Below are 12,435 nucleotides of genomic sequence, written 5' to 3'. Positions count from 1 at the left end.
CATGCAGCGGTCGGTTCAACAGCCCGGCCAAAAATAAACATCATCTCTCCAAAATGGTTTCTATCCAGTCATAAACACAAAAAGAATCATCATCATCCTCTATCCAGAGGTAATTGTTTACAGTGGGTGGTGATAAGAACATTTCGACAGACCTTTTGGAACAGAAAGAACGTCGGAACATCTGGCACTTGGGCTGTTGCAAAAAGATTTTCAGACTGATGGCTCACATGTAAAGAGTATTATAGAATTAACACAACCTCCCCAGGTAGTTGCACACAGTGTGTTTATGATGGGCTGTCAGAGGTTAATCAGACTGCACGGGGCTGTCAAGTCACTCCTCTGCGTGGGCTGCACATAGGCCCTGTCAACACGGGGTGAGGCTCGGGGTTGAGGAGGGGGTGTTTCGCCGCTGAAATGTTTACAGTTATGAAGAGCGATGGACTCCAGTCACACGCCCCTGTGCCGGCCTGCACCATTTCAAACACCATCAGCAACAGAACAAGTGAGTGGTCGCTATGGACACAGTGTTGTCTTGTATTCACAACGTGAGATTGCGCATCGCGGATCCAAACCGTAGTCTGGGGATCACCATGAAACAAACTTTTTGAGATACCAACAACCCACATCTCACACGGGATCAGGATCTGACGTAGGCCTTTGCATAAAACGATGTCATTTTTTTGGCTAGGTGACACCTAGCAGCTTTACAGTTGCAATTTCATATTTCACAATGTTGACGTTGTAGAGCGCAGCGTTAGGGCTGAACATTCCTGCGGTCTAAACACACTTCGTTACGAGGGAGGGAGTCCACGTACGGTTTTGTTAGGATGAAGCAGAGCCCACGTCTCTAGGAATGCCGCCTGCAAGCTGTGAGCAGACAGCAGCCAGCGATGTGTTCCACTTCAGTCCATGGCAACGGAACTCTGAGGAAGACTCAAATTGTAGTGAAGTACACAGAGTTTCCAGAGAGACAAGATGTTTCCGACAGAGGTCCTTCCTCAGCTGTGCGATCAAAGTGCAAAGCATTTCTAAAATATTCAGCCCAGCCTGTTTAGCACAAACAACCACGCCACATTCTCTTAAATCCCCTTTCTTCCCTGTTATGAGCCTCCATTTGAACTTCAGCAGGTTGCCTTGACAATATCCACATGCCTAAATGCACTGAATTGTTCCCATGTGTTTGGCTGATTAGATGTTTGCATTAATGAACAGTTAAACAGGTGTACCTAATAAAGTGGCTGGTGAATGTGTGTGTATGTAAATGTGCGTGCATGTGTGTGTGTGTCACTATAGGGCATCACTATAGGACAGACATCATGATATTGAATCAAGTAAGCTGGACTGTTTTACTGTCCAACACAAATGGCTTGCCAAGGCATAAATTTGAGAGAGAAGGAGGATGAATCCCCCTCTCAACTTTACTGGTTTCTCCAGTCGTTTGCCTTTACCTTCCTGAGACCCACTACCCTACACACGGCCCTCCACTCAGCTAGCTCACATATGGCTTGGCAGTGAGTTCAGGAGCTCAAGCACGCATGTTCCAGTACTAACATATAGCGGGCACTGGCTGGCCCCTTGAGCCAGACCGGGACCCACATGTGCCAAACGACACCCCAGCAGTGTTCTGCTTTCAGACTGGATGTCCAAGTGTGCAGTCGCTCGGTCTGTCCCGCGTGTTTTTCTTCGTCCCCGCTCCTTTTATTTCCCTGTCTGCGCTCCAAACCGAGGGCCTCTCTAATTTCACTGAAAGCAGCAAAAGTCAACGGCAGAATCAAGAAATCTGGACTCTGGCCCGCAAGTCCAGAAAATATTCTCCTTCCTGTCTCCCTCTGCTGCCAGGGACCACATCTCTCCATCTCTGCAGCCAAAAGCCAGAGGCAGCTCGGGGCCCCAAACTATGAGGAGTATTTTCAGCTCTGTAATTTCTGTCATTCAAAGCACGCACACACAAACAAACATACGTGGAGGCAAAAAGACATGCACACGTCTCCTCTTTTCTGCCAGGCGCACCTCGGCGGCCCCACGCCTCCTTCCACTCCGTCCCGGCCTTTCTGCTAAAAGCGGAGTTTTGGGCCACGGAGGAAATGTCAGGCATCCGCAGTAGCATTCCCTCCGAAAACGTACACGTGTGCCTGCAGCATGGCAGCTACCCAAATACAGACGAGCTCCTGAACACACCCTGATTACAGATTCAGCTCTGGCCGCGTGCCCCGAGCAGCGCAGCTTCTCTTCTTCCTGTAAACACGCCACACTCAGAGCTACACTTAACTTCTATTTTTGCCCTACCTGCCTGTCTCAGCGCCGAGGGCAAGCCCGGGTCAGGCCTCATGCCAAAAGGACATGTTTCTTATTTTTTGCACATCTTTGGTAACACGCCTGAGTGTAAGCCGGGGGGGGGGGGGGGGGGGGGGTTGGCCCGTCTCCGTGACGACAAATGGCTGTGTCTCACGAGGTCCGAGAACGAGAACGAGATTGAGAACAGCAGAACGAGAGCGGCTGCGCCGTCCGGGGTTGCGGCACGCACGCGCCCTCCCGACCTCAAGGGTGGGGCAATTCCACGGCTCATCAGGCCTGCAGCTTGGATTGGTCCTGGTTACAAAGCACTCGTGCGAATGTGTTGTTAATGGGCGTGGCAGCAAAGCTTAGCCCTCAAATATGGAAATCCAGCAGGGATTACAGGCAGAGGCAGACTTACACACTCAGTGCAGGAAAGGGGAGGGGGAGATATGGGATATGGAGTAAGAACTTTTCTCCCTGTCAAGGCTTATTTGACTCAGATGCATGGAATTCCCCACCCGTTCCGCTCACTCTTAGGCTGGAATGCACGGAGTTAAGTGTGATCACTCAGCCCAGCGCTTCCCCGAGTGATACAGCAGAGCAGGACACAGGTCTGTCATTTATGGTCTGTGCTGCCAGTACAAAGGTGTGCCACAGAGCTGGTTTCCATCTACACTGTTGAGTTTATGAAAACCAATCACTGAAGACTACAGTAAAAGACTCCGTAGCCCCAGTCCTGACTAGCTGCTTCGTCTAATTCAAAACAACCGTGCTTACTGCAGTGTAACAGTCACTTATACTGCAAAATGAGAGTGTGCTGATTTTAGAAAGGTAAAAGCCAGGGAATAAAGACAATTTAACAGCAAAACAGTCCACAGTAAGTCAGTGTTTCTATTCAAAAAGGTGAACAAAGACCATATTGTACATTGTGTATATAAACATAATATACATATATTGTACATACATTGTTAATATATTTTTGTACATATATAGAATATATATTTCTCTATGCACCCCTGTTTTCTTTTTTCTCAGTTTGGACAGAGCACTCAACCATTTCACTGCGGGTTGTACTGTGTATGACTGTGTATGTGACAAATAAACCAAACGTGAAACTTGTATGTGAGTGTGTGTGTGTGAGCGCGTGTGTGTGCGCGTGTGTGTGTAGACGATAAGACAGCTACCGCTATCAGCTTCAGCACCATCGGCTCCAGATACTAACCCTTTTCACAAAAGCGCCAGAGCTCCGCACACACCTCCAAACATTAACCCAGAAGGGAGAAGGCTAATGCTTAATCCCCCATGTTGATTTTGGTGGGGCTTTATTTGCCTAACCTAGATTACAAGCCAGACGAGGGGCCCGTACGCACCCCATCTCAGGAGGCTGGGAATGTTTGGTCTGTGGTGGCGTCCTGATCCCACTCCACTTCCCCATTCCCGATACGCTCATTAGCAGTGATTAATCCGGCCCAGCCCACCACTGACGCCTCTGAAGGGTTCACGGCCACACCGCTGCCTGTGGGGCCTCTTCACACATTTCTCATGGTTTAAAACAGCACAGGATATTGGAATGGGAATTAGTGTGCAAGCCGGAGGGAACAGGCTGCGACACGGTAATGATCTGCCTCATCTAGCTCTCTGATTGGGTGGAGGAGCAAGAGTGACCAATGCGGAGCAAGGGAAGGTGAGGGGTGTGGGGTGAACTCCATCCTGCTCCTGACGAGATACACCTCTAACAGAATACACCTGGCTTTGATATTCAGACAGACCTGAAGACCATATCTAGGTGGGTTGGACATGCTAAATTAGTGTGAAATTTTGTCATGTGGGATATCTGAGGCCAGGGTTGGTGATAAAGCTGGAAATAGTGTTGGATTCAGTACACACCCAAGACACACACACGCACACACACACACGTGTGCGCACACACACACACACACACACACACGCGCGAACACACGCACGCACACACACACGCACGCACACACGCACGCACGCACACACACGTGCACGTGCGTACACACGCGTGCACACACACGCGCGCGCGCACACACCCGTGCACACACGCGCGCACACACACGCGCGCACACACACGCGCACACACACGCACTGCCCTGAGCAGCAACAACCTCTCAGACCTTCCACTCCTTGGTTGCCAGTTTAACATGCCCCTTTGACTCAACTGTCCAACTATGGGTGCGGTGTACCTGCACTGCGCTCAGCTGGGCTCGCGGATCGAAGATGCGCAGGTTTTTGTCCTGTTGGAGAAAGAAAAAAAAGCACAGGTGAGACACAGCAAACCACAGGGTGCACTCAGATATACACTACACAGACCACAGTAATCGCTAGCCCACACAGTTCTAATGTACAGGCTACGCTGCAGCATGTGGGAACGTGTGTCTTCATGCATGTGTTCACATTTGCAGATGAAAGGCAGCCGCTAGAAAATGTAGTTCTAGCTGAATGTTTCTCGAATAGGACCAGGCTGTGGGTGGGTTAGCCCTGCCTACTGGTCACCAAAACACAGCCCTGATCAAAAGCGAAGACTAACACATTCACCCTCTCTCCGGTGACAGCCAGCTTTGCCAAACTCTAAGGGAATGTGAGGAAACCTGGGATGGATAACCATAAAATCTACTTGGCTATGCTTCATCTAAAAAACCGGCAAAAGTGGCAAAATGATTTCATTTGAAGGCAACACACACAAACAAAGGCGAGACGTGATCAGCAAATCAAGATCATCAGGAGACAAGCGCACCTCTGGTTTGGTTTTTTTCCTCGAAAGCAGCACGACTTCACGGCCGAATAAACGTGATGGGAAGTCATGTTTTGCTTCACCTTTACGGCTAGGAGAAAATGTAGTTTGACTCGCTGTCTAGAGCCAAGCGTGGCCAGAGGGAGGGGTCTTTCCGGAGCTGGGCGGCCCACCCACGAGCTGCCTAGCCTGCAGGCGTGGGGGGTGTGGCCACTGAGGCTCTGCCATAAGCCCAGGCACACAGCACAGACCACAGCACTCAATAAACAAGCCAGGAGAGCAAGAAGCCCCCTGCCAAAGCCCTGCAAAGCCCACCGAAGCCCTGTGAACACGTCATTAATGTACTGGCACAGGCTACATGACAGGTGATGTTTTCATCTCAAAAAATAGAAAAAGCCTGTTAAGTTGTCAAGAAAAGGACACCAAAATGTGCTTTAGAACACGTCCTCTGCAAGTCCTGTACAGGTCCTGTCCATGTCCTGTCCATGTCCTGAACGCTAGCCTCCACAGCCGTGTTAAACCAAACAACTGTGCATACAACAGACAGCCTGTGCACACAGGCCTTGGTCACCAGAATACACGTCTTCCTGTGTTTACCCAAAGGGGGGAAACTGCTATGAATTGGACGCACATGTTGGCCTGGCCGATTTGCTTTAATAAGGTGGATTTGAGGCAGACTAAAAGGTCTCCTTAGTTCAGTTTCACCCCAGCACAGCGAAGGGCAGCACCTCTGGAGCCACTCTGTGATCTAGTGTCACGTTTCTCTAGTTTTCCCTCTTTTTCCTGTTGTTCTAACCCCCCCCACCCTCCACCCCAGCGCTTTTGGTCTTTTTGGCTTCCCTGAGATGCACACCGCTGGCCTCAGCCAGGGCCGGCGTCTGTAGGGAAGGGTGTGGCACCAGGGGGATGAAGGGGTCGTCCCGTGTGCGGTCACAAATGCAGAGCTGCTAATGCTCCAGCGCAATGTCCCACATACGCCAACCTGGACCGAGGCCTATCACTGCCGTTTCTGTGTCTCGAAGGAAGGCTGCGCAGATTCCTGCAGCTTCCCTGAACGTTTTTCACATACATTTGTGTGATACATTTGTAGTTTTTTTTACATATGAAAACTTTATTAATTAGCCAGCACTGTGTGTTAATGGTCCTAAACACTAAATTGTGGTAAGGTTTGGGCTTATGGACAGGGACAGTCATTGTTTCAAAATGCTGTCCTGTGCACAGATGCACTTCCAAAAACTCTCTGGAGTCAGAACCACAGTACAGGACAACTGCCATAAACCACTGCACTGGGGCTGCTGCCACCACAAACCACTGCACTGCTGCTGTTGCCACCACAAGGCCACTGCACTTGTGCTGAACTGGTGCTGCTGCCACCACAAGGCCACTGCACTGGTGCTGCTGCCACCACAAGGCCACTGCACTGGTGCTGCTGCCACCACTAGGCCTCTGCACTGGTGCTGCTGCCACACAAGGCCACTGCACTGGTGCTGCTGCCACCACAAGGCCACTGCACTGGTGCTGCTGCCACCACAAGGCCACTGCACTGGTGCTGCTGCCACAACAAGGCCACTGCACTGGTGCTGCTGCCACCACAAGGCCACTGCACTGGTGCTGCTGCCACCACAAGGCCACTGCACTGGTGCTGCTGCCACCACAAGGCCACTGCACTGGTGCTGCTGCCACCACAGGCCACTGCTGCCACACCCCACTGCACTGCCTCTACTGCATGGCCCACATGTGGCTCCAGATGTGCCTTGTGGTTTATGTCCTAACTGCCTCTCCATGCTGAGTGGTTGGGACGTTTTGCTTTAACTGACTGAAAACTGTTCTGGCACTGGTCTATGGCCTGCGGTGCTCAAGGCGTACAACAGATCTTCATCAGGGCTAAGGTTAGGATACCTCTCACACTGCCCTGTTACAGTGTGTGAGATCACAGGCCACTTGAGTCCAAGAACTGGCTTAAGTTCACTCACCACCTCCCTGCCAGTCCGGAGCAGATCCGCAGACTCTGGTACGGAAAACCGCTGTACTTCTGAATGCTTTCAACCAGTGTACTGCACCAGAGGAACAGTGCCATGGGCTGCAGGTGACCCAGAGCAAAGCTCATTAACTGTGTTATCTGATGTGCAAAATCATCAGTGCTGCGCTGAGCAAAAACGCCTGTCTATGTGGTCCCTAGTTTTCCTCACTCCTTGAGTGGCGATGCTGAGACAGCAGTGAAGAGCATGGCTGATAACACTGCTACTGCGCTTCCCTGGTTCACTGAGCACTGGCCAGTGGCACAGACACTTCGCAGCTTGACATGCAGCATGGAGGCCAGCATGAAAGCACAGTTGCTTGCTTTTATTCAGCCTTCCTGTGTGCACTTTGCATGAAAAAACACGGCAAATAAAAAAGGTGTACGTGTCAGTTAAGATGTGTCAGGCTTTAAGAATTTCCAGGGAGCTGAATTATTTTCCGGTTATATATTAGCCAGGTTTTATTGGGTCTAAAGACACCTGGGTCTAAAAACAATACCAGGCCTGAACAACGCACAAAGGAAGGTACAGTGGATATTCAGACATTCAGATGAAAAGCTCCATTTCTCTAATTCAACCTCTGCATAAAAACTCCTACTCTGTCCTCTTCCCTCTTCCATGCATATTAACATGATGGAAAGCCCTTCAGCTTCTGTTATTATTTCCTTATGGATTTCCCCTCATTTCCTCCAAGGATGACAGGCGGCTATAGTGGTTCTGTGTGCCCGGGCCAGCCACTTTCTCATGGGATGCTAAATCACCCGCTCGGCAGGCGTTGTGCCGGGCCTCGTGGTCTCCCCTGTCTCTGCCCTGCTCTACAGAGATCATGACCCCACGTCACAGGGAGCACAGTGAGGGGCGAACAAGAAGACAGCAGGTTCTCTCCAGGGTAAGCGATAAAAGAGGCATGGCAGACAGGCCTCAGGAGGGACGTGGGGTCAAAGGTGAGACACGCCAGGAGCCCTCAGCATTGATCACATTAACTAAGCATCCTCGTTTAGTGCTTCTTACCTCAGACACCAGGCAGTACTACACTCCTGCATCTCTTACTCAAACTGTCTGAATAGGTCCCTAATAATAACTTTGGCTGACACATTTCCAATCTATACAAATATGATCTCCAGGATCTGATTCAGCGCAGTGGGATGCACAGGCATTTCCTGACTACAGCATCTCAAGGTATCCATTGCTGTGTGCAAGCGTGTGCAGCCACGTCCTGTTAATGAGTGTCAGCGCTGCTGACTTGCTAATGACACGATCCATGCTCATAAAAAGATGTGGCAGGAAAACAGAAGAGCATGAAGCCAAGAGCTCTGGTTCAACCAACCGGGATAACAGAGGAACTTTGATGACCTCTAATGGCAGAACAGTGCAGCAACGTTTTAAAATCTATAACCATTTTGAACTATTTTGGGGGGGGAAAAAAAAGAAATGGCCATAAAAATCAGTGCCTCACCTCACCTCATCTCATCTCATCCCATCCCATCCCATCCCATCCTAGCATTTTATGGTCTAGGCTCCCTATACAGACTCACCTTGCAGGAAGAAGCCAGGAGAGAGCCGTCTTCCTTCCAGGCAAAGCCCTGCAACTGATCCGTGTGCTGTTCCAGAACTGTCTCACACACACACACACACACACACACACACACACACACACACACACACACACACACACACACACACACCTTAAATGGGTTAGGAAATAAAAGAAACTACAGTCAGACCAAACTGAAACTGAAATGATTTTTTAGCAACCCCTAGTGTTGTCCATCCTGTACAGGCAGGGTTCCAGTACATCATCTCTCCGCATACTTGTGCAGTGGGTCTACAAGGCTGACATGGCTAACAGGACTACATAATTACAGAGTCCACTGCTGGAATGATGGATGTCTTAATGCTAGACTTCAGGTTTTAACTGAAGATGTGGTATTTGTGGTATTAAGATAAATTATTTCAGCAAACATTAAAAGAATGAACATCAGAGTTCACTGTGTGTTCATTCTAACTGTAGGTAGTAAAAGCAGTTTAATTGACCAACATACCACAGCACAGATTTAATTCACATATGCTGGCTGTTCAACCACTTTCACGCTTTGTGAAAAATCATTTCAGCTTACTTCGGCCAAACGATTCCTTCAAACGCACAGCACAGCAGAAGGAGAGGTGCACGTGGTTCGTGCAGGACAGTAACACGGTGCGAAGAAGACATACGGAAACACACAGAGCCATGTCCATGAAGGTGTGTGAGGTGACTACAGCATGGCATATGTGTGTGTGTTAGTGGGGGTGAGGAGAAAGCACGCGTGGAGCGGTGCACTCCGCGACGCCAGCCCTCACCAGAAAGAGTGGCGTTCAGTGTTTTGCAGTCAAGCAAAAAAAACCAAACAAACAAAAAAAAAAAAAAACACGAGCTCACTCTGCAACTTCAGGCTGTGGAGGCTAGGACTCATCACAGAAATGTCAAAGAACGGATGAGAGGATGTTAAAGAATGGAGGCTACGAAGACACATCACACAACGATAACAAAAATACACTACACAATGTATACAATGTATATAAAGCAAGAGCTCCACACTGGTTATGAAGAAAGGCATTCAGAAAAAAAACAAATACACAAACAAACAAAACTGTGAGGGGTGGGGCTCTGGTGAGACATGGAGGGGTCTGGCCGATAGGTGGCAGTAGTGAGTAGCAGCCATCATGAGGCCGGGGTCGGAGAGCCTGTCTGTAGGGCCACTGGGCTCAAAACATTTACCTCAGCCGCTCCAAACCCTGGAAACCTGCCCTGGAAACAATCAGGGGCTGGGCAGATCAAAACAAAGCCTTGTACACCAGATTAAAAACACAAACACAGACACAACAGACTCAAAACAGATCAGAGCAGAGAGGACACACACGAAAATATGTGTTGCTTCAAAGTGTAGAACAATGTCGGGTGATGGAATCAAGTAAATGAGGCTTCCTGAGGTGGACGGAGCTTGGTGTGGAGGTTTGGGTGTACCTGCCAGGGCCGTGTCTCTGCCGGTGTCCCACAAGTGGAGCCCCCTGCTGGAGGCGACAGCCAGCAGGCCTGCGGCAGCAGGATGGAAGAGAACTTGCTCGAGCTTGCCATCGCGCGGCATCAAGGACACTTCGGCACTGGCCGGCTGCTCCTGCCCTGGCTCACAAATGCGCCATACCTTCACCTACACATGAGAGAGAGAGAGAGAGAGAGAGAGAGAGAGAGAGAGAGAGAGAGAGAGTGAGAGTGAGAACCTATTGTTTCTATTAGTTACCGACATTTTTTTAGACTATAACACTGGGTGTATTTGGCATGTCCCTGCTTTGACAACTGCTTTGTCAAAGAAATTCTTTGCATTGGTTTAACTGAATTGGCAAGCTTTGCTGCCTACCTACTGAATTTACACAGTAATGTAACTGTGAGTGATCTCCATTGAAAATGACACAGGTCAGTGTAAATGCCTTTACTGCGAGGAACAGCTGTTCCCCTGCAGTGCCTCAGAGTGAAGCTCTCATTATCCAGGATCAGTACATACACAGTTGCAAACATTAAACACACACACACACACACACACACACACACACACACACACGTACACAGAATAGGATGCATTAGCACACTGAGGCGGCAAGATTCAGGTGTGACCCAGCTGTGGAGGTAAAGCTCAGAGAGAGAGTTGGCAGTGAGCTGTCTGCTGTCCACTGGGAGAGCGTGTCATGTGTACTCGCGGAACGAGTTTGCTTCCCACTCTGCTGAGCTTTCACTCTAGAATTTTCTTTTGCACGGCGATAAATCGCCCCGGGTGACTGTGGCCTGTGCCCTCAGTGCTTTGCTTCTCGAAAGCCACATTTCTTGCGCCTGAAGGTGAGCAGTGCACCGGTGATGGAAAGGTGCGTAGCCCACGGTGCACGACAGCACACTGGGGACCGGGGCCTTTCAGAGCGGGGCCCTTCAGAGAGAGCTGGAGACGTCCGCCAAACCGTTATACTGGCCGCCTGTCGACGTCTCTGTGGTGTGGAGCTTCTCCAGTGGCAGAAGAACAAGGACAAACCCGAGAGACCCCTGAGCTGCAGGGGCTTCCTGGCCCTAACGCCAGGGCTCAGGTGTGTAAGAGGAGGGGCATCCACACAGAGCATGCAGCAAGCTGCAGCATCCAGCATGGAGCACCACACACATACCGTCTCATCTGCTGAGCAGGTGGCCAAGAGACAGTCATCGAACGGGGAGAAGTCCAAATCGGTCACCTGGTCTAAGGCATGGAGGGAGAGGGTGGAGCGAATAGAGAAAGAGAAAATGAGGACACGTTCATGTAGGTCATAGATGTGCTTAAGTATGTTTCTGGTATACAAAGTTATTTTCCTGATTTATGCAGGCCAAACAAAATCAGGGCAGAGCTTTATAGGCTAGACTGCATATTACATCTGAATCCAACATGAGAAGGGGTTCACGCACAAAATTAGTTAAACGTGAAAATAACAAGAAACTGTGAGCTCTGTAATTACAAGAGAAGCAGATTTTTTTCTATCTTACCAGTATGACATGGAACTTGACTGACTGTCCATTTGCCATCAGGGCCAGGATTCACCGTGCACAGGCCCAACAGTCCTCCGCCTTTAGGGGACCAGCAGAATGGGAGACAGAAAGGGATGAACGGAAAAAAACAACCACCAGCCACATTTATAAACTACATTCATGTACTCTTTGATAAATGCTTTGCTGGTTTAAACTGGCGAGCTAAAATCAGGATCCCAAACTAAGCGTACGGATCTATGATCAAATTCCCCTCCTTCCCGTCATGACCTGAGGCATGAAAACAGCTCCGCACAATGCATGTTAGCAGAGCGCCTCGATAAAACAGTACTGCAAGGTTCGTGTGCTTGACATTCCAAAGGAGGACGGTGCCATGTGCTAATACAAGATCATATTTTTGCCCTTTTCACTGGGATCCCGCTCCTGAAGGCTGATCTCAGAACAGTGCCTGTGGATGGGGGCCCGTGGACCGAGGCGCCTGCTTCCACACGTTCAGGCAGGCGGGAAGCATACCAGAGCGGAGCAGGCGTGCCTGTATGCCAGAGGGGCGGGCACAGCAAGGTTGGCAGGTACGGCCCCCTTACCGGCCTGGTCCGAGACGAAGGCCACGAGGCTGCAGCTGCTTTTAATCTGGTTGCCCTGAGAGCAGAAGGAGCTCCCTCGCACGTTCAGGACCCAGCCCTGCAAAAACAGAAGAAGGCAAGATGTCAATCAGGACTTGAGCACAAGCTATGAGCTCACATGTTTAAAGAAGCCCTGCTGAGCTGACAGCCCTTGCCAGTTCATCCAGTATTTTCCAATAAAGAGTCATTTATGGGACAGTGAAAACACAGGTGACAGGAATGAGGCTTTAT

The 12,435-nt window shown here is 49.9% G+C and overlaps 1 protein-coding gene across 3 annotated transcripts in view; it reads right to left on the bottom strand.

The window, feature by feature from the left end:
* Positions 1 to 12,435, bottom strand: part of coro7 (coronin 7) — a 105,583-nt gene that overhangs the window by 91,040 nt on the left and 2,108 nt on the right. For 2 of the 3 annotated variants that reach the window (XM_081711006.1, XM_027009128.3), the window contains exons 2-7: positions 12,166 to 12,262; positions 11,582 to 11,662; positions 11,230 to 11,300; positions 10,052 to 10,235; positions 8,586 to 8,662; positions 4,485 to 4,535 (exon numbers count right to left, since the gene is read on the bottom strand). In XM_081711006.1, the coding sequence (XP_081567132.1) occupies positions 4,485 to 4,535; positions 8,586 to 8,662; positions 10,052 to 10,235; positions 11,230 to 11,300; positions 11,582 to 11,662; positions 12,166 to 12,262 (561 nt within the window). Of the gene's footprint in view, positions 1 to 4,484; positions 4,536 to 8,585; positions 8,663 to 9,466; positions 9,734 to 10,051; positions 10,236 to 11,229; positions 11,301 to 11,581; positions 11,663 to 12,165; positions 12,263 to 12,435 lie in introns of those variants that run through there. The other variant, XM_027009129.3, reaches the window with a different exon arrangement.

This window comes from Electrophorus electricus, chromosome 3, assembly GCF_041902795.1.
Source record: "Electrophorus electricus isolate QZ-2024a chromosome 3, ASM4190279v1, whole genome shotgun sequence".
Classification (NCBI taxonomy): Eukaryota; Metazoa; Chordata; class Actinopteri; order Gymnotiformes; family Gymnotidae; genus Electrophorus; species Electrophorus electricus.
Note: the sequence above shows the minus strand (reverse complement) of the source record. Positions and strands in the feature narration are given on the sequence as shown.